At 47.7% G+C, this 22,229-nt stretch overlaps 1 protein-coding gene across 4 annotated transcripts in view; it reads left to right on the top strand.

Moving 5' to 3' along the window:
- The window catches only part of LOC110518574 (G patch domain-containing protein 1), a 59,005-nt gene that overhangs the window by 25,401 nt on the left and 11,375 nt on the right, over window positions 1-22,229 (top strand). For all 4 annotated transcript variants that reach the window (XM_036963929.1, XM_036963930.1, XM_036963931.1 and 1 more), the window contains exons 16-17: window positions 569-750; window positions 3,839-4,097. In XM_036963929.1, coding sequence (XP_036819824.1) covers window positions 569-750; window positions 3,839-4,097 — 441 coding nt within the window. The remainder of the gene's footprint in view (window positions 1-568; window positions 751-3,838; window positions 4,098-22,229) is intronic.

The following is a 22,229-nucleotide window of genomic DNA, read 5'->3' on the forward strand; positions in this document are numbered from 1 at the left end:
GTCTCTACCAACCCAGTTCATTTAATCTACAGTGTTATGAGAATATCAGAGTCTCTACCAACCCAGTTCATTTAATCTACAGTGTTATGAGGATATCAGTCTCTATCAACCCAGTTCATTTCATCTTAACCTGGCCCCTACGTCTCTCTCTGTGTAAACCAGGCCCCTACGTCTCTCTGTGTAAACCTGGCCCCTACGTCTCCCTGTGTAAACCTGGCCCCTACGTCTCTCTCTGTGTAAACCTGGCCCCTACGTCGCCATCTCTCTCTGTGTAAACCAAGCCCCTACGTCTCTCTCTGTCTAAACCTGGCCCTACGTCTCTCTCTCTCTGTGTAAACCTGGCCCCTACGTCTCTCTCTGTCTAAACCTGGCCCTACGTCTCTCTGTGTAAACCTGGCCCTACATATCTCTCTCTCTTTCTCTGTGTAAACCTGACCCCTATGTCTCTCTCTCTCTGTGTAAACCTGACCCCTATGTCTCTCTCTCTCTCTCTCTATTTAAACCTGGCCCCTACGTCTCTTGTTCTGTGTGTAAACCTGGCCCTGCGTCTCCATCCCTCTCTGTGTAGGTGTAAAGCCCTCTGAGCCAGGGAAGAGGTCCAGGTGGGATGTGTCTGGCCAGGCTGGGGACAAGGAGAGGAAGGAGAAGGATCCGGTCAGTGAGTTCCTCAGTGTGGCTCGTATTGAAGCCTCTGGGTCAGGACCAGAAGCCTCTACTACTGATGGCCCTACAACGGATCCTACTGTAGAGGTACTGGTACCACATTACTACATACATCACTGATCCTACTGTAGAGGTACTGGTACCATCCTACTACATACACCACTGATCCTACTGTAGAGGTTCTGGTACCATCCTACTACATACACCACTGATCCTACTGTAGAGGTTCTGGTACATCCTACTACACTACATATACCACTGATCCTACTGTAGAGGTACTGGTACCATCCTGCTACATACACCACTGATCCTACTGTAGAGGTTCTGGTACCATCCTGCTACATACACCACTGATCCTACTGTAGAGGTACTGGTACCATCCTACTACATACACCACTGATCTTACTGTAGAGGTTCTGGTACATCCTACTACATACATCACTGATCCTACTGTAGAGGTTCTGGTACCATCCTGCTACATACACCACTGATCCTACTGTAGAGGTTCTGGTACCATCCTGCTACATACACCACTGATCCTACTGTAGAGGTACTGGTACCATCCTACTACACTACATACACCACTGATCCTACTGTAGAGGTTCTGGTACCATCCTACTACATACACCACTGATCCTACTGTAGAGGTTCTGGTACATCCTACTACATACACCACTGATCCTACTGTAGAGGTTCTGGTACCATCCTACTACATACACCACTGATCCTACTGTAGATGTTCTGGTACCATCCTGCTACATACACCACTGATCCTACTGTAGAGGTTCTGGTACCATCCTACTACACTACATACACCACTGATCCTACTGTAGGAGGTTCTGGTACCATCCTACTACATACACCACTGATCCTACTGTAGAGGTTCTGGTACCATCCTACTACACTACATACACCACTGATCCTACTGTAGAGGTTCTGGTACCATCCTGCTACATACACCACTGATCCTACTGTAGAGGTACTGGTACCAACCATCCTGCTACATACACCACTGATCCTACTGTAGAGGTACTGGTACCATCCTACTACACTACATCACTGATCCTACTGTAGAGGTTCTGGTACCATCCTACTACACCACATACACCACTGATCCTACTGTAGAGGTACTGGTACCATCCTACTACACTACATCACTGATCCTACTGTAGAGGTACTGGTACCATCCTACTACATACACCACTGATCCTACTGTAGAGGTTCTGGTACCATCCTACTACACCACATACACCACTGATCCTACTGTAGAGGTTCTGGTACCATCCTACTACATACACCACTGGTCCTACTGTAGGAGGTTCTGGTACCATCCTACTACACCACATACACCACTGATCCTACTGTAGAGGTTCTGGTACCATCCTACTACATACACCACTGATCCTACTGTAGAGGTACTGGTACCATCCTGCTACATACATCACTGATCCTACTGTAGAGGTTCTGGTACATCCTACTACATACACCACTGATCCTACTGTAGAGGTTCTGGTACCATCCTGCTACACTACATATACCACTGATCCTACTGTAGAGGTTCTGGTACATCCTACTACATACACCACTGATCCTACTGTAGAGGTTCTGGTACCATCCTGCTACATACACCACTGATCCTACTGTAGAGGTTCTGGTACCATCCTACTACACTACATATACCACTGATCCTACTGTAGAGGTACTGGTACCATCCTGCTACATACATCACTGATCCTACTGTAGATGTTCTGGTACCATCCTACTACATACACCACTGATCCTACTGTAGAGGTTCTGGTACCATCCTACTACACTACATACACCACTGATCCTACTGTAGAGGTACTGGTACCATCCTACTACATACACCACTGATCCTACTGTAGAGGTACTGGTACCATCCTGCTACATACACCACTGATCCTACTGTAGAGGTACTGGTACCATCCTACTACACTACATACACCACTGATCCTACTGTAGAGGTTCTGATACCATCCTACTACATACACCACTGATCCTACTGTAGAGGTTCTGGTACCATCCTACTACACTACATACACCACTGATCCTACTGTAGAGGTACTGGTACCATCCTGCTACATACATCACTGATCCTACTGTAGAGGTTCTGGTACCATCCTACTACATACACCACTGATCCTACTGTAGAGGTTCTGGTACCATCCTACTACACTACATACACCACTGATCCTACTGTAGGAGGTTCTGGTACCATCCTACTACATACACCACTGATCCTACTGTAGAGGTACTGGTACCATCCTGCTACACTACATACACCATTGATCCTACTGTAGAGGTTCTGGTACCATCCTACTACATACACCACTGATCCTACTGTAGAGGTTCTGGTACCATCCTGCTACACTACATACACCACTGATCCTACTGTAGAGGTTCTGGTACCATCCTACTACATACACCACTGATCCTACTGTAGAGGTTCTGGTACCATCTTACTACATACATCACTGATCCTACTGTAGGAGGTTCTGGTACATCCTACTACATACATCACTGATCCTACTGTAGAGGTTCTGGTACCATCCTACTACACTACATACACCACTGATCCTACTGTAGAGGTTCTGGTACCATCCTACTACATACATCACTGATCCTACTGTAGGAGGTTCTGGTACCATCCTACTACATACACCACTGATCCTACTGTAGAGGTTCTGGTACCATCCTACTACACTACATACACCACTGATCCTACTGGTTTGACAGTCTACTGTAATCCTACGAGGTTTGACGGTCTACTGTAATCCTAAGAGGTTTGACGGTCTACTGTAATCCGTGGAGGGTTGACGGTCTACTGTAATCCGTGGAGGGTTGACGGTCTACTGTAATCCGTGGAGGGTTGACGGTCTACTGTAATCCGTGGAGGGTTGACGGTCTACTGTAATCCGTGGAGGGTTGACGGTCGACTGTAATCCGTCGAGGGTTGACGGTCGACTGTAATCCGTCGAGGGTTGACGGTCGACTGTAATCCGTCGAGGGTTGACGGTCGACTGTAATCCGTGGAGGGTTGACGGTCGACTGTAATCCGTGGAGGGTTGACGGTCGACTGTAATCCGTCGAGGGTTGACAGACGTTTTGTAAATCACATGTTGTTAATCTATGATGTTTCTGACTATCTGAGCAGCCAGACACGGAGCAGAAAGACGAGGAGGAGGAGGAGGAGGAGGAGAGCAGGCCGTCTATGGATCTGTTCAAGGCCATCTTCGCCAGTTCATCAGACGAGAAGTCTTCCTCTTCTTCTGAAGGAGAGAGTGAGGAGGAGGAGGAGAAGGAGGAAGGTGTTCGGAGCAGGGCTGGGACTGGGCCTCAGATATCTAACCAGTTGAATGTCAACACAACCCAGCCTGCTCCTCCTGTGTCAGCTATACCCAGCCAGCACCCAGGTATGAACACTGGTCCTCCTGTGTCGACTGCACCCAGCCAGCACCCAGGTAGGAACACTGGTCTTCCTGGGGTTTATTATGGATCCCCATTAGTTCCTGTCTAGGCAACAGCTACTTTTCCTGGGGTTTATTATGGATCCACATTAGTTCCTGTCTAGGCAACAGCTACTCTTCCTGGGGTTTATTATGGATCCACATTAGTTCCTGCCAAGGCAGCAGCTACTCTTCCTGGGGTTTGTTATGGATCCCCATTAGTTCCTGCCAAGGCAGCAGCTACTCTTCCTGGGGTTTATTATGGATCTCCATTAGTTCCTGTTGCCAAGGCAGCAGCTACTCATCCTGGGGTTTATTATGGATCCACATTAGTTCCTGCCAAGGCAGCAGCTACTCTTCCTGGGGTTTATTATGGATCCCCATTAGTTCCTCTTGCCAAGGCAGCAGCTACTCTTCCTGGGGTTTATTATGGATCCCCATTAGTTCCTGCCAAGGCAGCAGCTACTCTTCCTGGGGTTTATTATGGATCTCCATTAGTTCCTGCCAAGGCAGCAGCTACTCTTCCTGGGGTTTATTATGGATCCCCATTAGTTCCTGTTGCCAAGGCAGCAGCTACTCTTCCTGGGGTTTATTATGGATCCCCAGTAGTTCCTGTCTAGGCAGCAGCTACTCTTCCTGGGGTTTATTATGGATCCACATTAGTTCCTGTCTAGGCAACAGCTACTATTCCTGGGGTTTATTATGGATCCACATTAGTTCCTGCCAAGGCAGCAGCTACTCTTCCTGGGGTTTATTATGGATCCCCATTAGTTCCTGTTGCCAAGGCAGCAGCTACTCTTCCTGGGGTTTATTATGGATCCCCATTAGTTCCTGCCAAGGCAGCAGCTACTCATCCTGGGGTTTATTATGGATCCACATTAGTTCCTGCCAAGGCAGCAGCTACTCTTCCTGGGGTTTATTATGGATCCCCATTAGTTCCTGTTGCCAAGGCAGCAGCTACTCTTCCTGGGGTTTATTATGGATCCCCATTAGTTCCTGCCAAGGCAGCAGCTACTCTTCCTGGGGTTTATTATGGATCCCCATTAGTTCCTGCCAAGGCAGCAGCTACTCTTCCTGGGGGTGTATTATGGATCCCCATTAGTTCCTGCCAAGGCAGCAGCTACTCTTCCTGGGGTTTATTATGGATCCCCATTAGTTCCTGTTGCCAAGGCAGCAGCTACTCTTCCTGGGGTTTATTATGGATCCCCATTAGTTCCTGCCAAGGCAGCAGCTACTCTTCCTGGGGTTTATTATGGATCCCCATTAGTTCCTGCCAAGGCAGCAGCTACTCTTCCTGGGGGTGTATTATGGATCCCCATTAGTTCCTGTCAAGGCAGCAGCTACTCTTCCTGGGGTTTATTATGGATCCCCATTAGTTCCTGTCAAGGCAGCAGCTACTCTTCCTGGGGTTTATTATGGATCCCCATTAGTTCCTGTTGCCAAGGCAGCAGCTACTCTTCCTGGGGTTTATTATGGATCCCCATTAGTTCCTGTCTAGGCAGCAGCTACTCTTCCTGGGGTTTATTATGGATCCCCATTAGTTCCTGTCAAGGCAGCAGCTACTCTTCCTGGGGTTTATTATGGATCCCCATTAGTTCCTGTTGCCAAGGCAGCAGCTACTCTTCCTGGGGTTTATTATGGATCCCCATTAGTTCCTGTCTAGGCAGCAGCTACTCTTCCTGGGGTTTATTATGGATCCCCATTAGTTCCTGCCAAGGCAGCAGCTACTCTTCCTGGGGTTTATTATGGATCCCCATTAGTTCCTGCCAAGGCAGCAGCTACTCTTCCTGGGGTTTATTATGGATCCCCATTAGTTCCTGCCAAGGCAGCAGCTACTCATCCTGGGGTTTATTATGGATCCCCATTAGTTCCTGCCAAGGCAGCAGCTACTCTTCCTGGGGTTTATTATGGATCCCCATTAGTTCCTGTTGCCAAGGCAGCAGCTACTCTTCCTGGGGTTCATTAGGGATCTCCATTAGTTCCTGTTGCCAAGGCAGCAGCTACTCTTCCTGGGGTTTATTATGGATCCACATTAGTTCCTGTCAAGGCAGCAGCTACTCTTCCTGGGGTTTATTATGGATCCCCATTAGTTCCTTCCAAGGCAGCAGCTACTCTTCCTGGGGTTTATTATGGATCCCCATTAGTTCCTGCCAAGGCAGCAGCTACTCTTCCTGGGGTTTATTATGGATCCCCATTAGTTCCTGCCAAGGCAGCAGCTACTCTTCCTGGGGTTTATTATGGATCTCCATTAGTTCCTGTTGCCAAGGCAGCAGCTACTCATCCTGGGGTTTATTATGGATCCACATTAGTTCCTGCCAAGGCAGCAGCTACTCTTCCTGGGGTTTATTATGGATCCCCATTAGTTCCTGTTGCCAAGGCAGCAGCTACTCATCCTGGGGTTTATTATGGATCCACATTAGTTCCTGCCAAGGCAGCAGCTACTCTTCCTGGGGTTTATTATGGATCCCCATTAGTTCCTGTTGCCAAGGCAGCAGCTACTCTTCCTGGGGTTTATTAGGGATCTCCATTAGTTCCTGCCAAGGCAGCAGCTACTCTTCCTGGGGTTTATTATGGATCCCCATTAGTCCCTGTTGCCAAGGCAGCAGCTACTCTTCCTGGGGGTTTATTATGGATCCCCATTAGTTCCTGCCAAGGCAGCAGCTACTCTTCCTGGGGTTTATTATGGATCCCCATTAGTTCCTGTTGCCAAGGCAGCAGCTACTCTTCCTGGGGTTTATTATGGATCCCCATTAGTTCCTGCCAAGGCAGCAGCTACTCTTCCTGGGGTTTATTATGGATCCCCATTAGTTCCTGCCAAGGCAGCAGCTACTCTTCCTGGGGTTTATTATGGATCTCCATTAGTTCCTGTTGCCAAGGCAGCAGCTACTCATCCTGGGGTTTATTATGGATCCACATTAGTTCCTGCCAAGGCAGCAGCTACTCTTCCTGGGGTTTATTATGGATCCCCATTAGTTCCTCTTGCCAAGGCAGCAGCTACTCTTCCTGGGGTTTATTATGGATCCCCATTAGTTCCTGTATAGGCAGCAGCCACTCTTCCTGGGGTTTAATATAGATCCCCATTAGTTCCTGCCAAGGCAGCAGCTACTCTTCCTGGGGTTTATTATGGATCCCCATTAGTTCCTGTTGCCAAGGCAGCAGCTACTCTTCCTGGGGTTTATTATGGATCCCCAGTAGTTCCTGTCTAGGCAGCAGCTACTCTTCCTGGGGTTTATTATGGATCCACATTAGTTCCTGTCTAGGCAACAGCTACTATTCCTGGGGTTTATTATGGATCCACATTAGTTCCTGCCAAGGCAGCAGCTACTCTTCCTGGGGTTTATTATGGATCCCCATTAGTTCCTGTTGCCAAGGCAGCAGCTACTCTTCCTGGGGTTTATTATGGATCCCCATTAGTTCCTGCCAAGGCAGCAGCTACTCATCCTGGGGTTTATTATGGATCCACATTAGTTCCTGCCAAGGCAGCAGCTACTCTTCCTGGGGTTTATTATGGATCCCCATTAGTTCCTGTTGCCAAGGCAGCAGCTACTCTTCCTGGGGTTTATTATGGATCCCCATTAGTTCCTGCCAAGGCAGCAGCTACTCTTCCTGGGGTTTATTATGGATCCCCATTAGTTCCTGCCAAGGCAGCAGCTACTCTTCCTGGGGGTGTATTATGGATCCCCATTAGTTCCTGCCAAGGCAGCAGCTACTCTTCCTGGGGTTTATTATGGATCCCCATTAGTTCCTGTTGCCAAGGCAGCAGCTACTCTTCCTGGGGTTTATTATGGATCCCCATTAGTTCCTGCCAAGGCAGCAGCTACTCTTCCTGGGGTTTATTATGGATCCCCATTAGTTCCTGCCAAGGCAGCAGCTACTCTTCCTGGGGGTGTATTATGGATCCCCATTAGTTCCTGTCAAGGCAGCAGCTACTCTTCCTGGGGTTTATTATGGATCCCCATTAGTTCCTGTCAAGGCAGCAGCTACTCTTCCTGGGGTTTATTATGGATCCCCATTAGTTCCTGTTGCCAAGGCAGCAGCTACTCTTCCTGGGGTTTATTATGGATCCCCATTAGTTCCTGTCTAGGCAGCAGCTACTCTTCCTGGGGTTTATTATGGATCCCCATTAGTTCCTGTCAAGGCAGCAGCTACTCTTCCTGGGGTTTATTATGGATCCCCATTAGTTCCTGTTGCCAAGGCAGCAGCTACTCTTCCTGGGGTTTATTATGGATCCCCATTAGTTCCTGTCTAGGCAGCAGCTACTCTTCTTGGGGTTTATTATGGATCCCCATTAGTTCCTGCCAAGGCAGCAGCTACTCTTCCTGGGGTTTATTATGGATCCCCATTAGTTCCTGCCAAGGCAGCAGCTACTCTTCCTGGGGTTTATTATGGATCCCCATTAGTTCCTGCCAAGGCAGCAGCTACTCTTCCTGGGGTTTATTATGGATCCCCATTAGTTCCTGTTGCCAAGGCAGCAGCTACTCTTCCTGGGGTTCATTAGGGATCTCCATTAGTTCCTGTTGCCAAGGCAGCAGCTACTCTTCCTGGGGTTTATTATGGATCCCCATTAGTTCCTGCCAAGGCAGCAGCTACTCTTCCTGGGGTTTATTATGGATCCCCATTAGTTCCTGCCAAGGCAGCAGCTACTCTTCCTGGGGTTTATTATGGATCCCCATTAGTTCCTGCCAAGGCAGCAGCTACTCTTCCTGGGGTTTATTATGGATCTCCATTAGTTCCTGTTGCCAAGGCAGCAGCTACTCATCCTGGGGTTTATTATGGATCCACATTAGTTCCTGCCAAGGCAGCAGCTACTCTTCCTGGGGTTTATTATGGATCCCCATTAGTTCCTGTTGCCAAGGCAGCAGCTACTCATCCTGGGGTTTATTATGGATCCACATTAGTTCCTGCCAAGGCAGCAGCTACTCTTCCTGGGGTTTATTATGGATCCCCATTAGTTCCTGTTGCCAAGGCAGCAGCTACTCTTCCTGGGGTTTATTAGGGATCTCCATTAGTTCCTGCCAAGGCAGCAGCTACTCTTCCTGGGGTTTATTATGGATCCCCATTAGTCCCTGTTGCCAAGGCAGCAGCTACTCTTCCTGGGGGTTTATTATGGATCCCCATTAGTTCCTGCCAAGGCAGCAGCTACTCTTCCTGGGGTTTATTATGGATCCCCATTAGTTCCTGTTGCCAAGGCAGCAGCTACTCTTCCTGGGGTTTATTATGGATCCCCATTAGTTCCTGCCAAGGCAGCAGCTACTCTTCCTGGGGTTTATTATGGATCCCCATTAGTTCCTGCCAAGGCAGCAGCTACTCTTCCTGGGGGTTTATTATGGATCCCCATTAGTTCCTGTCAAGGCAGCAGCTACTCTTCCTGGGGTTTATTATGGATCCCCATTAGTTCCTGTCAAGGCAGCAGCTACTCTTCCTGGGGTTTATTATGGATCCCCATTAGTTCCTGTTGCCAAGGCAGCAGCTACTCTTCCTGGGGTTTATTATGGATCCCCATTAGTTCCTGTCTAGGCAGCAGCTACTCTTCCTGGGGTTTATTATGGATCCCCATTAGTTCCTGTCAAGGCAGCAGCTACTCTTCCTGGGGTTTATTATGGATCCCCATTAGTTCCTGTTGCCAAGGCAGCAGCTACTCTTCCTGGGGTTTATTATGGATCCCCATTAGTTCCTGTCTAGGCAGCAGCTACTCTTCCTGGGGTTTATTATGGATCCCCATTAGTTCCTGCCAAGGCAGCAGCTACTCTTCCTGGGGTTTATTATGGATCCCCATTAGTTCCTGCCAAGGCAGCAGCTACTCTTCCTGGGGTTTATTATGGATCCCCATTAGTTCCTGCCAAGGCAGCAGCTACTCATCCTGGGGTTTATTATGGATCCCCATTAGTTCCTGCCAAGGCAGCAGCTACTCTTCCTGGGGTTTATTATGGATCCCCATTAGTTCCTGTTGCCAAGGCAGCAGCTACTCTTCCTGGGGTTCATTAGGGATCTCCATTAGTTCCTGCCAAGGCAGCAGCTACTCTTCCTGGGGTTTATTATGGATCCACATTAGTTCCTGTCAAGGCAGCAGCTACTCTTCCTGGGGTTTATTATGGATCCCCATTAGTTCCTGCCAAGGCAGCAGCTACTCTTCCTGGGGTTTATTATGGATCCCCATTAGTTCCTGCCAAGGCAGCAGCTACTCTTCCTGGGGTTTATTATGGATCCCCATTAGTTCCTGCCAAGGCAGCAGCTACTCTTCCTGGGGTTTATTATGGATCTCCATTAGTTCCTGTTGCCAAGGCAGCAGCTACTCATCCTGGGGTTTATTATGGATCCACATTAGTTCCTGCCAAGGCAGCAGCTACTCTTCCTGGGGTTTATTATGGATCCCCATTAGTTCCTGTTGCCAAGGCAGCAGCTACTCATCCTGGGGTTTATTATGGATCCACATTAGTTCCTGCCAAGGCAGCAGCTACTCTTCCTGGGGTTTATTATGGATCCCCATTAGTTCCTGTTGCCAAGGCAGCAGCTACTCTTCCTGGGGTTTATTAGGGATCTCCATTAGTTCCTGCCAAGGCAGCAGCTACTCTTCCTGGGGTTTATTATGGATCCCCATTAGTCCCTGTTGCCAAGGCAGCAGCTACTCTTCCTGGGGGTTTATTATGGATCCCCATTAGTTCCTGTCAAGGCAGCAGCTACTCTTCCTGGGGTTTATTATGGATCCCCATTAGTTCCTGTCAAGGCAGCAGCTACTCTTCCTGGGGTTTATTATGGATCCCCATTAGTTCCTGTTGCCAAGGCAGCAGCTACTCTTCCTTGGGTTTATTATGGATCCCCATTAGTTCCTGTCTAGGCAGCAGCTACTCTTCCTGGGGTTTATTATGGATCCCCATTAGTTCCTGCCAAGGCAGCAGCTACTCTTCCTGGGGTTTATTATGGATCCCCATTAGTTCCTGCCAAGGCAGCAGCTACTCTTCCTGGGGTTTATTATGGATCCCCATTAGTTCCTGCCAAGGCAGCAGCTACTCTTCCTGGGGTTTATTATGGATCCCCATTAGTTCCTGTCAAGGCAGCAGCTACTCTTCCTGGGGTTTATTATGGATCCCCATTAGTTCCTGTTGCCAAGGCAGCAGCTACTCTTCCTGGGGTTTATTGTGGATCCCCATTAGTTCCTGCCAAGGCAGCAGCTACTCTTCCTGGGGTTTATTATGGATCCCCATTAGTTCCTGCCAAGGCAGCAGCTACTCTTCCTGGGGTTTATTATGGATCCCCATTAGTTCCTGCCAAGGCAGCAGCTACTCTTCCTGGGGTTTATTATGGATCTCCATTAGTTCCTGTTGCCAAGGCAGCAGCTACTCATCCTGGGGTTTATTATGGATCCACATTAGTTCCTGTCAAGGCAGCAGCTACTCTTCCTGGGGTTTATTATGGATCCCCATTAGTTCCTGCCAAGGCAGCAGCTACTCTTCCTGGGGTTTATTATGGATCCCCATTAGTTCCTGCCAAGGCAGCAGCTACTCATCCTGGGGTTTATTATGGATCCCCATTAGTTCCTGCCAAGGCAGCAGCTACTCTTCCTGGGGTTTATTATGGATCCCCATTAGTTCCTGTTGCCAAGGCAGCAGCTACTCTTCCTGGGGTTCATTAGGGATCTCCATTAGTTCCTGCCAAGGCAGCAGCTACTCTTCCTGGGGTTTATTATGGATCCACATTAGTTCCTGTCAAGGCAGCAGCTACTCTTCCTGGGGTTTATTATGGATCCCCATTAGTTCCTGCCAAGGCAGCAGCTACTCTTCCTGGGGTTTATTATGGATCCCCATTAGTTCCTGCCAAGGCAGCAGCTACTCTTCCTGGGGTTTATTATGGATCCCCATTAGTTCCTGCCAAGGCAGCAGCTACTCTTCCTGGGGTTTATTATGGATCTCCATTAGTTCCTGTTGCCAAGGCAGCAGCTACTCATCCTGGGGTTTATTATGGATCCACATTAGTTCCTGCCAAGGCAGCAGCTACTCTTCCTGGGGTTTATTATGGATCCCCATTAGTTCCTGTTGCCAAGGCAGCAGCTACTCATCCTGGGGTTTATTATGGATCCACATTAGTTCCTGCCAAGGCAGCAGCTACTCTTCCTGGGGTTTATTATGGATCCCCATTAGTTCCTGTTGCCAAGGCAGCAGCTACTCTTCCTGGGGTTTATTAGGGATCTCCATTAGTTCCTGCCAAGGCAGCAGCTACTCTTCCTGGGGTTTATTATGGATCCCCATTAGTCCCTGTTGCCAAGGCAGCAGCTACTCTTCCTGGGGGTTTATTATGGATCCCCATTAGTTCCTGTCAAGGCAGCAGCTACTCTTCCTGGGGTTTATTATGGATCCCCATTAGTTCCTGTCAAGGCAGCAGCTACTCTTCCTGGGGTTTATTATGGATCCCCATTAGTTCCTGTTGCCAAGGCAGCAGCTACTCTTCCTTGGGTTTATTATGGATCCCCATTAGTTCCTGTCTAGGCAGCAGCTACTCTTCCTGGGGTTTATTATGGATCCCCATTAGTTCCTGCCAAGGCAGCAGCTACTCTTCCTGGGGTTTATTATGGATCCCCATTAGTTCCTGCCAAGGCAGCAGCTACTCTTCCTGGGGTTTATTATGGATCCCCATTAGTTCCTGCCAAGGCAGCAGCTACTCTTCCTGGGGTTTATTATGGATCCCCATTAGTTCCTGTCAAGGCAGCAGCTACTCTTCCTGGGGTTTATTATGGATCCCCATTAGTTCCTGTTGCCAAGGCAGCAGCTACTCTTCCTGGGGTTTATTGTGGATCCCCATTAGTTCCTGCCAAGGCAGCAGCTACTCTTCCTGGGGTTTATTATGGATCCCCATTAGTTCCTGCCAAGGCAGCAGCTACTCTTCCTGGGGTTTATTATGGATCCCCATTAGTTCCTGCCAAGGCAGCAGCTACTCTTCCTGGGGTTTATTATGGATCTCCATTAGTTCCTGTTGCCAAGGCAGCAGCTACTCATCCTGGGGTTTATTATGGATCCACATTAGTTCCTGCCAAGGCAGCAGCTACTATTCCTTGGGTTTATTATGGATCCCCATTAGTTCCTGTTGCCAAGGCAGCAGCTACTCTTCCTGGGGTTTATTAGGGATCTCCATTAGTTCCTGCCAAGGCAACAGCTACTCTTCCTGGGGTTTATTATGGATCCCCATTAGTTCCTGTCAAGGCAGCAGCTACTTTTCCTGGGGTTTATTATGGATCCCCATTAGTTCCTGTCAAGGCAGCAGCTACTCTTCCTGGGGTTTATTATGGATCCCTATTAGTTCCAGTCAAGGCAGCAGCTACTCTTCCTGGGGTTTATTATGGATCCCCATTAGTTCCTGTTGCCAAGGCAGCAGCTACTCTTCCTTGGGTTTATTATGGATCCCCATTAGTTCCTGCCAAGGCAGCAGCTACTCTTCCTGGGGTTTATTATGGATCCCCATTAGTTCCTGTCAAGGCAGCAGCTACTCTTCCTGGGGTTTATTATGGATCCCCATTAGTTCCTGTTGCCAAGGCAGCAGCTACTCTTCCTGGGGTTTATTGTGGATCCCCATTAGTTCCTGCCAAGGCAGCAGCTACTCTTCCTGGGGTTTATTATGGATCCCCATTAGTTCCTGCCAAGGCAGCAGCTACTCTTCCTGGGGTTTATTATGGATCCCCATTAGTTCCTGCCAAGGCAGCAGCTACTCTTCCTGGGGTTTATTATGGATCTCCATTAGTTCCTGTTGCCAAGGCAGCAGCTACTCATCCTGGGGTTTATTATGGATCCACATTAGTTCCTGCCAAGGCAGCAGCTACTCTTCCTGGGGTTTATTATGGATCCCCATTAGTTCCTGCCAAGGCAGCAGCTACTCTTCCTGGGGTTTATTATGGATCTCCATTAGTTCCTGTTGCCAAGGCAGCAGCTACTCATCCTGGGGTTTATTATGGATCCACATTAGTTCCTGCCAAGGCAGCAGCTACTCTTCCTGGGGTTTATTATGGATCCCCATTAGTTCCTGCCAAGGCAGCAGCTACTCTTCCTGGGGTTTATTATGGATCTCCATTAGTTCCTGTTGCCAAGGCAGCAGCTACTCATCCTGGGGTTTATTATGGATCCACATTAGTTCCTGCCAAGGCAGCAGCTACTATTCCTTGGGTTTATTATGGATCCCCATTAGTTCCTGTTGCCAAGGCAGCAGCTACTCTTCCTGGGGTTTATTAGGGATCTCCATTAGTTCCTGCCAAGGCAGCAGCTACTCTTCCTGGGGTTTATTATGGATCCCCATTAGTTCCTGTCAAGGCAGCAGCTACTTTTCCTGGGGTTTATTATGGATCCCCATTAGTTCCTGTCAAGGCAGCAGCTACTCTTCCTGGGGTTTATTATGGATCCCTATTAGTTCCAGTCAAGGCAGCAGCTACTCTTCCTGGGGTTTATTATGGATCCCCATTAGTTCCTGTTGCCAAGGCAGCAGCTACTCTTCCTTGGGTTTATTATGGATCCCCATTAGTTCCTGTCTAGGCAGCAGCTACTCTTCCTGGGGTTTATTATGGATCCCCATTAGTTCCTGCCAAGGCAGCAGCTACTCTTCCTGGGGTTTATTATGGATCCCCATTAGTTCCTGCCAAGGCAGCAGCTACTCTTCCTGGGGTTTATTATGGATCCCCATTAGTTCCTGCCAAGGCAGCAGCTACTCTTCCTGGGGTTTATTATGGATCCCCATTAGTTCCTGTCAAGGCAGCAGCTACTCTTCCTGGGGTTTATTATGGATCCCCATTAGTTCCTGTTGCCAAGGCAGCAGCTACTCTTCCTGGGGTTTATTGTGGATCCCCATTAGTTCCTGCCAAGGCAGCAGCTACTCTTCCTGGGGTTTATTATGGATCCCCATTAGTTCCTGCCAAGGCAGCAGCTACTCTTCCTGGGGTTTATTATGGATCCCCATTAGTTCCTGCCAAGGCAGCAGCTACTCTTCCTGGGGTTTATTATGGATCTCCATTAGTTCCTGTTGCCAAGGCAGCAGGTACTCATCCTGGGGTTTATTATGGATCCACATTAGTTCCTGCCAAGGCAGCAGCTACTCTTCCTGGGGTTTATTATGGATCCCCATTAGTTCCTGTTGCCAAGGCAGCAGCTACTCTTCCTGGGGTTTATTAGGGATCTCCATTAGTTCCTGCAAAGGCAGCAGCTACTCTTCCTGGGGTTTATTATGGATCCCCATTAGTTCCTGTCAAGGCAGCAGCTACTTTTCCTGGGGTTTATTATGGATCCCCATTAGTTCCTGTCAAGGCAGCAGCTACTCTTCCTGGGGTTTATTATGGATCCCTATTAGTTCCAGTCAAGACAGCAGAGAGACTTCTGACATCTCTGATGGTTTTAACCCTCTGGGTAGTGGAGAATGATGGGAGATCTCTGATGGTTTTAACCCTCTGGGTAGTGGAGAATGATGGGAGATCTCTGATGGTTTTAACTCTCTGGGTAGTGGAGAATGATGGGAGATCTCTGATGGTTTTAACTCTCTGGGTAGTGGAGAATGATGGGAGATCTCTGATGGTTTTAACTCTCTGGGTAGTGGAGAATGATGGGAGACCTCTGATGGTTTTAACTCTGTGGGTAGTGGAGAATTATGGGAGACCTCTGACATCTCTGATGGTTTAACTCTCTGGGTAGTGGAGAATGTTGGGATACCTCTGATGGTTTAACTCTCTGGGTAGTGGAGAATGATGGGAGATCTCTGATGGTTTTAACTCTCTGGGTAGTGTAGAATGATGGGAGACCTCTGATGGTTTTAACTCTCTGGGTAGTGGAGAATGATGGGAGATCTCTGATGGTTTTAACTCTCTGGGTAGTGGAGAATGATGGGAGATCTCTGATGGTTTTAACTCTCTGGGTAGTGTATAATGATGGGAGATCTCTGATGGTTTAACTCTCTGGGTAGTGGAGAATGATGGGAGATCTCTGATGGTTTTAACGCTCTGGGTAGTGGAGAATGATGGGAGATCTCTGATGGTTTTAACTCTCTGGGTAGTGGAGAATGATGGGAGACCTCTGACATCTCTGATGGTTTAACTCTCTGGGTAGTGGAGAATGATGGGAGACCTCTGATGGTTTAACTCTCTGGGTAGTGGAGAATGATGGGAGATCTCTGATCGTTTTAACTCTCTGGGTAGTGGAGAATGATGGGAGATCTCTGATGGTTTTAACTCTCTGGGTAGTGGAGAATGATGGGAGATCTCTGATGGTTTAACTCTCTGGGTAGTGGAGAATGATGGGAGATCTCTGACATCTCTGATGGTTTAACTCTCTGGGTAGTGGATAATGATGGGAGACCTCTGATGGTTTTAACTCTCTGGGTAGTGGAGAATGATGGGAGACCTCTGATGGTTTTAACTCTCTGGGTAGTGGAGAATGATGGGAGACCTCTGACATCTCTGATGGTTTAACTCTCTGGGTAGTGGAGAATGATGGGAGACCTCTGATGGTTTAACTCTCTGGGTAGTGGAGAATGATGGGAGACCTCTGATGGTTTTAACTCTCTGTGTAGTGGAGAATGATGGGAGACCTCTGATGGTTTTAACTCTCTGGGTAGTGGAGAATGATGGGAGATCTCTGATGGTTTTAACTCTCTGGGTAGTGGAGAATGATGGGAGATCTCTGATGGTTTTAACTCTCTGGATAGTGGAGAATGATGGGAGACCTCTGACATCTCTGATGGTTTAACTCTCTGGGTAGTGGAGAATGATGGGAGACCTCTGACATCTCTGATGGTTTAACTCTCTGGGTAGTGGAGAATGATGGGAGACCTCTGATGGTTTTAACTCTCTGGGTAGTGGAGAATGATGGGAGATCTCTGATGGTTTTAACGCTCTGGGTAGTGGAGAATGATGGGAGATCTCTGATGGTTTTAACTCTCTGGGTAGTGGAGAATGATGGGAGATCTCTGATGGTTTTAACTCTCTGGGTAGTGGAGAATGATGGGAGATCTCTGATGGTTTTAACTCTCTGGGTAGTGGAGAATGATGGGAGACCTCTGATGGGTTTAACTCTCTGGGTAGTGGAGAATGATGGGAGATCTCTGATGGTTTTAACTCTCTGGGTAGTGGAGAATGATGGGAGATCTCTGATGGTTTTAACTCTGTGGGTAGTGGAGAATTATGGGAGACCTCTGACATCTCTGATGGTTTAACTCTCTGGGTAGTGGAGAATGTTGGGATACCTCTGATGGTTTAACTCTCTGGGTAGTGGAGAATGATGGGAGATCTCTGATGGTTTTAACTCTCTGGGTAGTGGAGAATGATGGGAGACCTCTGATGGTTTAACTCTCTGGGTAGTGGAGAATGATGGGATACCTCTGATGGTTTAACTCTCTGGGTAGTGGAGAATGATGGGAGACCTCTGATGGTTTTAACTCTCTGGGTAGTGGAGAATGATGGGAGATCTCTGATGGTTTTAACTCTCTGGGTAGTGGAGAATGATGGGAGACCTCTGATGGTTTTAACTCTCTGGGTAGTGGAGAATGATGGGAGATCTCTGATGGTTTTAACTCTCTGGGTAGTGGAGAATGATGGGAGATCTCTGATGGTTTTACCTCTCTGGGTAGTGGAGAATGATGGGAGATCTCTGACATCTCTGATGGTTTAACTCTCTGGGTAGTGGATAATGATGGGAGACCTCTTATGGTTTTAACTCTCTGGGTAGTGGAGAATGATGGGAGATCTCTGACATCTCTGATGGTTTAACTCTCTGGGTAGTGGAGAATGATGGGAGATCTCTAATGGTTTTAACTCTCTGGGTAGTGGAGAATGATGGGAGATCTCTGATGGTTTAACTCTCTGGGTAGTGGAGAATGATGGGAGACCTCTGACATCTCTGATGGTTTTAACTCTCTGGGTAGTGGAGAATGATGGGAGATCTCTAATGGTTTTAACTCTCTGGGTAGTGGAGAATGATGGGAGATCTCTGATGGTTTTAACTCTCTGGGTAGTGGAGAATGATGGGAGATCTCTGATGGTTTTAACTCTCTGTGTAGTGGAGAATGATGGGAGATCTCTGATGGTTTTAACTCTCTGTGTAGTGGAGAATGATGGGAGACCTCTGATGGTTTTAACTCTCTGGGTAGTGGAGAATTATGGGAGACCTCTGATGGGTTTAACTCTCTGGGTAGTGGAGAATGATGGGAGATCTCTGATGGTTTTAACTCTCTGGGTAGTGGAGAATGATGGGAGACCTCTGATGGGTTTAACTCTCTGGGTAGTGGAGAATGATGGGAGACCTCTGATGGTTTAACTCTCTAGGTAGTGGAGAATGATGGGAGACCTCTGATGGTTTAACTCTCTGGGTAGTGGAGAATGATGGGAGACCTCTGATGGTTTTAACTCTCTAGGTAGTGGAGAATGATGGGAGACCTCTGATGGTTTAACTCTCTGGGTAGTGGAGAATGATGGGAGACCTCTGTCATCTCTGATGGTTTTAACTCTCTAGGTAGTGGAGAATGATGGGAGATCTCTGATGGTTTTAACTCTCTGTGTAGTGGAGAATGATGGGAGATCTCTGATGGTTTAACTCTCTGGGTAGTGGAGAATGATGGGAGATCTCTGATGGTTTTAACTCTCTGGGTAGTGGAGAATGATGGGAGACCTCTGATGGGTTTAACTCTCTGGGTAGTGGAGAATGATGGGAGATCTCTGATGGTTTTAACTCTCTGGGTAGTGGAGAATGATGGGAGACCTCTGATGGTTTTAACTCTCTGGGTAGTGGAGAATGATGGGAGACCTCTGATGGTTTAACTCTCTGGGTAGTGGAGAATGATGGGAGATCTCTGATGGTTTTAACTCTCTGGGTAGTGGAGAATGATGGGAGATCTCTGACATCTCTGATGGTTTAACTCTCTGGGTAGTGGAGAATGATGGGAGATCTCTGATGGTTTAACTCTCTGGGTAGTGGAGAATGATGGGAGACCTCTGATGGTTTAACTCTCTGGGTAGTGGAGAATGATGGGAGACCTCTGATGGTTTAACTCTCTGGGTAGTGGAGAATGATGGGAGACCTCTGATGGTTTTAACTCTCTGGGTAGTGGAGAATGATGGGAGATCTCTGATGGTTTTAACTCTCTGGGTAGTGGAGAATGATGGGAGATCTCTGATGGTTTTAACTCTCTGGGTAGTGGAGAATGATGGGAGACCTCTGATGGTTTAACTCTCTGGGTAGTGGAGAATGATGGGAGATCTCTGATGGTTTTAACTCTCTGGGTAGTGGAGAATGATGGGAGATCTCTGATGGTTTTAACTCTCTGGGTAGTGGAGAATGATGGGAGACCTCTGATGGTTTTAACTCTGTGGGTAGTGGAGAATTATGGGAGACCTCTGACATCTCTGATGGTTTAACTCTCTGGGTAGTGGAGAATGTTGGGATACCTCTGATGGTTTAACTCTCTGGGTAGTGGAGAATGATGGGAGATCTCTGATGGTTTTAACGCTCTGGGTAGTGGAGAATGATGGGAGACCTCTGATGGTTTTAACTCTCTGGGTAGTGGAGAATGATGGGAGATCTCTGATGGTTTTAACTCTCTGGGTAGTGGAGAATGATGGGAGATCTCTGATGGTTTAACTCTCTGGGTAGTGGAGAATGATGGGAGATCTCTGACATCTCTGATGGTTTAACTCTCTGGGTAGTGGAGAATGATGGGAGACCTCTGATGGTTTAACTCTCTGGGTAGTGGAGAATGATGGGAGATCTCTGATGGTTTTAACTCTCTGGGTAGTGGAGAATGATGGGAGATCTCTGACATCTCTGATGGTTTAACTCTCTGGGTAGTGGAGAATGATGGGAGACCTCTGATGGTTTAACTCTCTGGGTAGTGGAGAATGATGGGAGATCTCTGATGGTTTTAACTCTCTGGGTAGTGGAGAATGATGGGAGATCTCTGATGGTTTTAACTCTCTGGGTAGTGGAGAATGATGGGAGATCTCTGATGGTTTAACTCTCTGGGTAGTGGAGAATGATGGGAGATCTCTGACATCTCTGATGGTTTAACTCTCTGGGTAGCGGATAATGATGGGAGACCTCTGATGGTTTTAACTCTCTGGGTAGTGGAGAATGATGGGAGACCTCTGATGGTTTTAACTCTCTGGGTAGTGGAGAATGATGGGAGACCTCTGACATCTCTGATGGTTTAACTCTCTGGGTAGTGGAGAATGATGGGAGACCTCTGATGGTTTAACTCTCTGGGTAGTGGAGAATGATGGGAGACCTCTGATGGTTTTAACTCTCTGGGGAGTTCGAGAATGATGGGAGACCTCTGATGGTTTAACTCTCTGGGTAGTGGAGAATGATGGGAGATCTCTGATGGTTTTAACTCTCTGGGTAGTGGAGAATGATGGGAGACCTCTGACATCTCTGATGGTTTAACTCTCTGGGTAGTGGAGAATGATGGGAGACCTCTGACATCTCTGATGGTTTAACTCTCTGGGTAGTGGAGAATGATGGGAGATCTCTGATGGTTTTAACTCTCTGGGTAGTGGAGAATGATGGGAGATCTCTGATGGTTTTAACGCTCTGGGTAGTGGAGAATGATGGGAGATCTCTGGTTTTAACTCTCTGGGTAGTGGAGAATGATGGGAGATCTCTGATGGTTTTAACTCTCTGGGTAGTGGAGAATGATGGGAGATCTCTGATGGTTTTAACTCTCTGGGTAGTGGAGAATGATGGGAGATCTCTGATGTTTTAACTCTCTGGGTAGTGGAGAATGATGGGAGATCTCTGATGGTTTTAACTCTCTGGGTAGTGGAGAATGATGGGAGACCTCTGATGGTTTAACTCTCTGGGTAGTGGAGAATGATGGGATACCTCTGATGGTTTAACTCTCTGGGTAGTGGAGAATGATGGGAGACCTCTGATGGTTTTAACTCTCTGGGTAGTGGAGAATGATGGGAGATCTCTGATGGTTTTAACTCTCTGGGTAGTGGAGAATGATGGGAGACCTCTGATGGTTTTAACTCTCTGGGTAGTGGAGAATGATGGGAGATCTCTGACATCTCTGATGGTTTAACTCTCTGGGTAGTGGAGAATGATGGGAGATCTCTGATGGTTTTAACTCTCTGGGTAGTGGAGAATGATGGGAGATCTCTGATGGTTTTACCTCTCTGGGTAGTGGAGAATGATGGGAGATCTCTGACATCTCTGATGGTTTAACTCTCTGGGTAGTGGATAATGATGGGAGACCTCTGATGGTTTTAACTCTCTGGGTAGTGGAGAATGATGGGAGATCTCTAATGGTTTTAACTCTCTGGGTAGTGGAGAATGATGGGAGATCTCTGATGGTTTAACTCTCTGGGTAGTGGAGAATGATGGGAGACCTCTGACATCTCTGATGGTTTTAACTCTCTGGGTAGTGGAGAATGATGGGAGATCTCTAATGGTTTTAACTCTCTGGGTAGTGGAGAATGATGGGAGATCTCTGATGGTTTTAACTCTCTGGGTAGTGGAGAATGATGGGAGATCTCTGATGGTTTTAACTCTCTGTGTAGTGGAGAATGATGGGAGATCTCTGATGGTTTTAACTCTCTGTGTAGTGGGGAATGATGGGAGACCTCTGATGGTTTTAACTCTCTGGGTAGTGGAGAATGATGGGAGACCTCTGATGGGTTTAACTCTCTGGGTAGTGGAGAATGATGGGAGATCTCTGATGGTTTTAACTCTCTGGGTAGTGGAGAATGATGGGAGATCTCTGATGGTTTAACTCTCTGGGTAGTGGAGAATGATGGGAGATCTCTGATGGTTTTAATTCTCTGGGTAGTGGAGAATGATGGGAGACCTCTGATGGTTTTAACTCTCTGGGTAGTGGAGAATGATGGGAGACCTCTGATGGGTTTAACTCTCTGGGTAGTGGAGAATGATGGGAGACCTCTGACATCTCTGATGGTTTTAACTCTCTGGGTAGTGGAGAATGATGGGAGACCTCTGATGGTTTTAACTCTCTGGGTAGTGGAGAATGATGGGAGATCTCTGATGGTTTTATCTCTCTAGGTAGTGGAGAATGATGGGAGATCTCTGATGGTTTTAACTCTCTGGGTAGTGGAGAATGATGGGAGACATCTGATGGTTTTAACTCTCTGGG

The sequence above is a fragment of the Oncorhynchus mykiss genome, chromosome 26, assembly GCF_013265735.2.
Source record: "Oncorhynchus mykiss isolate Arlee chromosome 26, USDA_OmykA_1.1, whole genome shotgun sequence".
Lineage (NCBI taxonomy): Eukaryota > Metazoa > Chordata > Actinopteri > Salmoniformes > Salmonidae > Oncorhynchus > Oncorhynchus mykiss.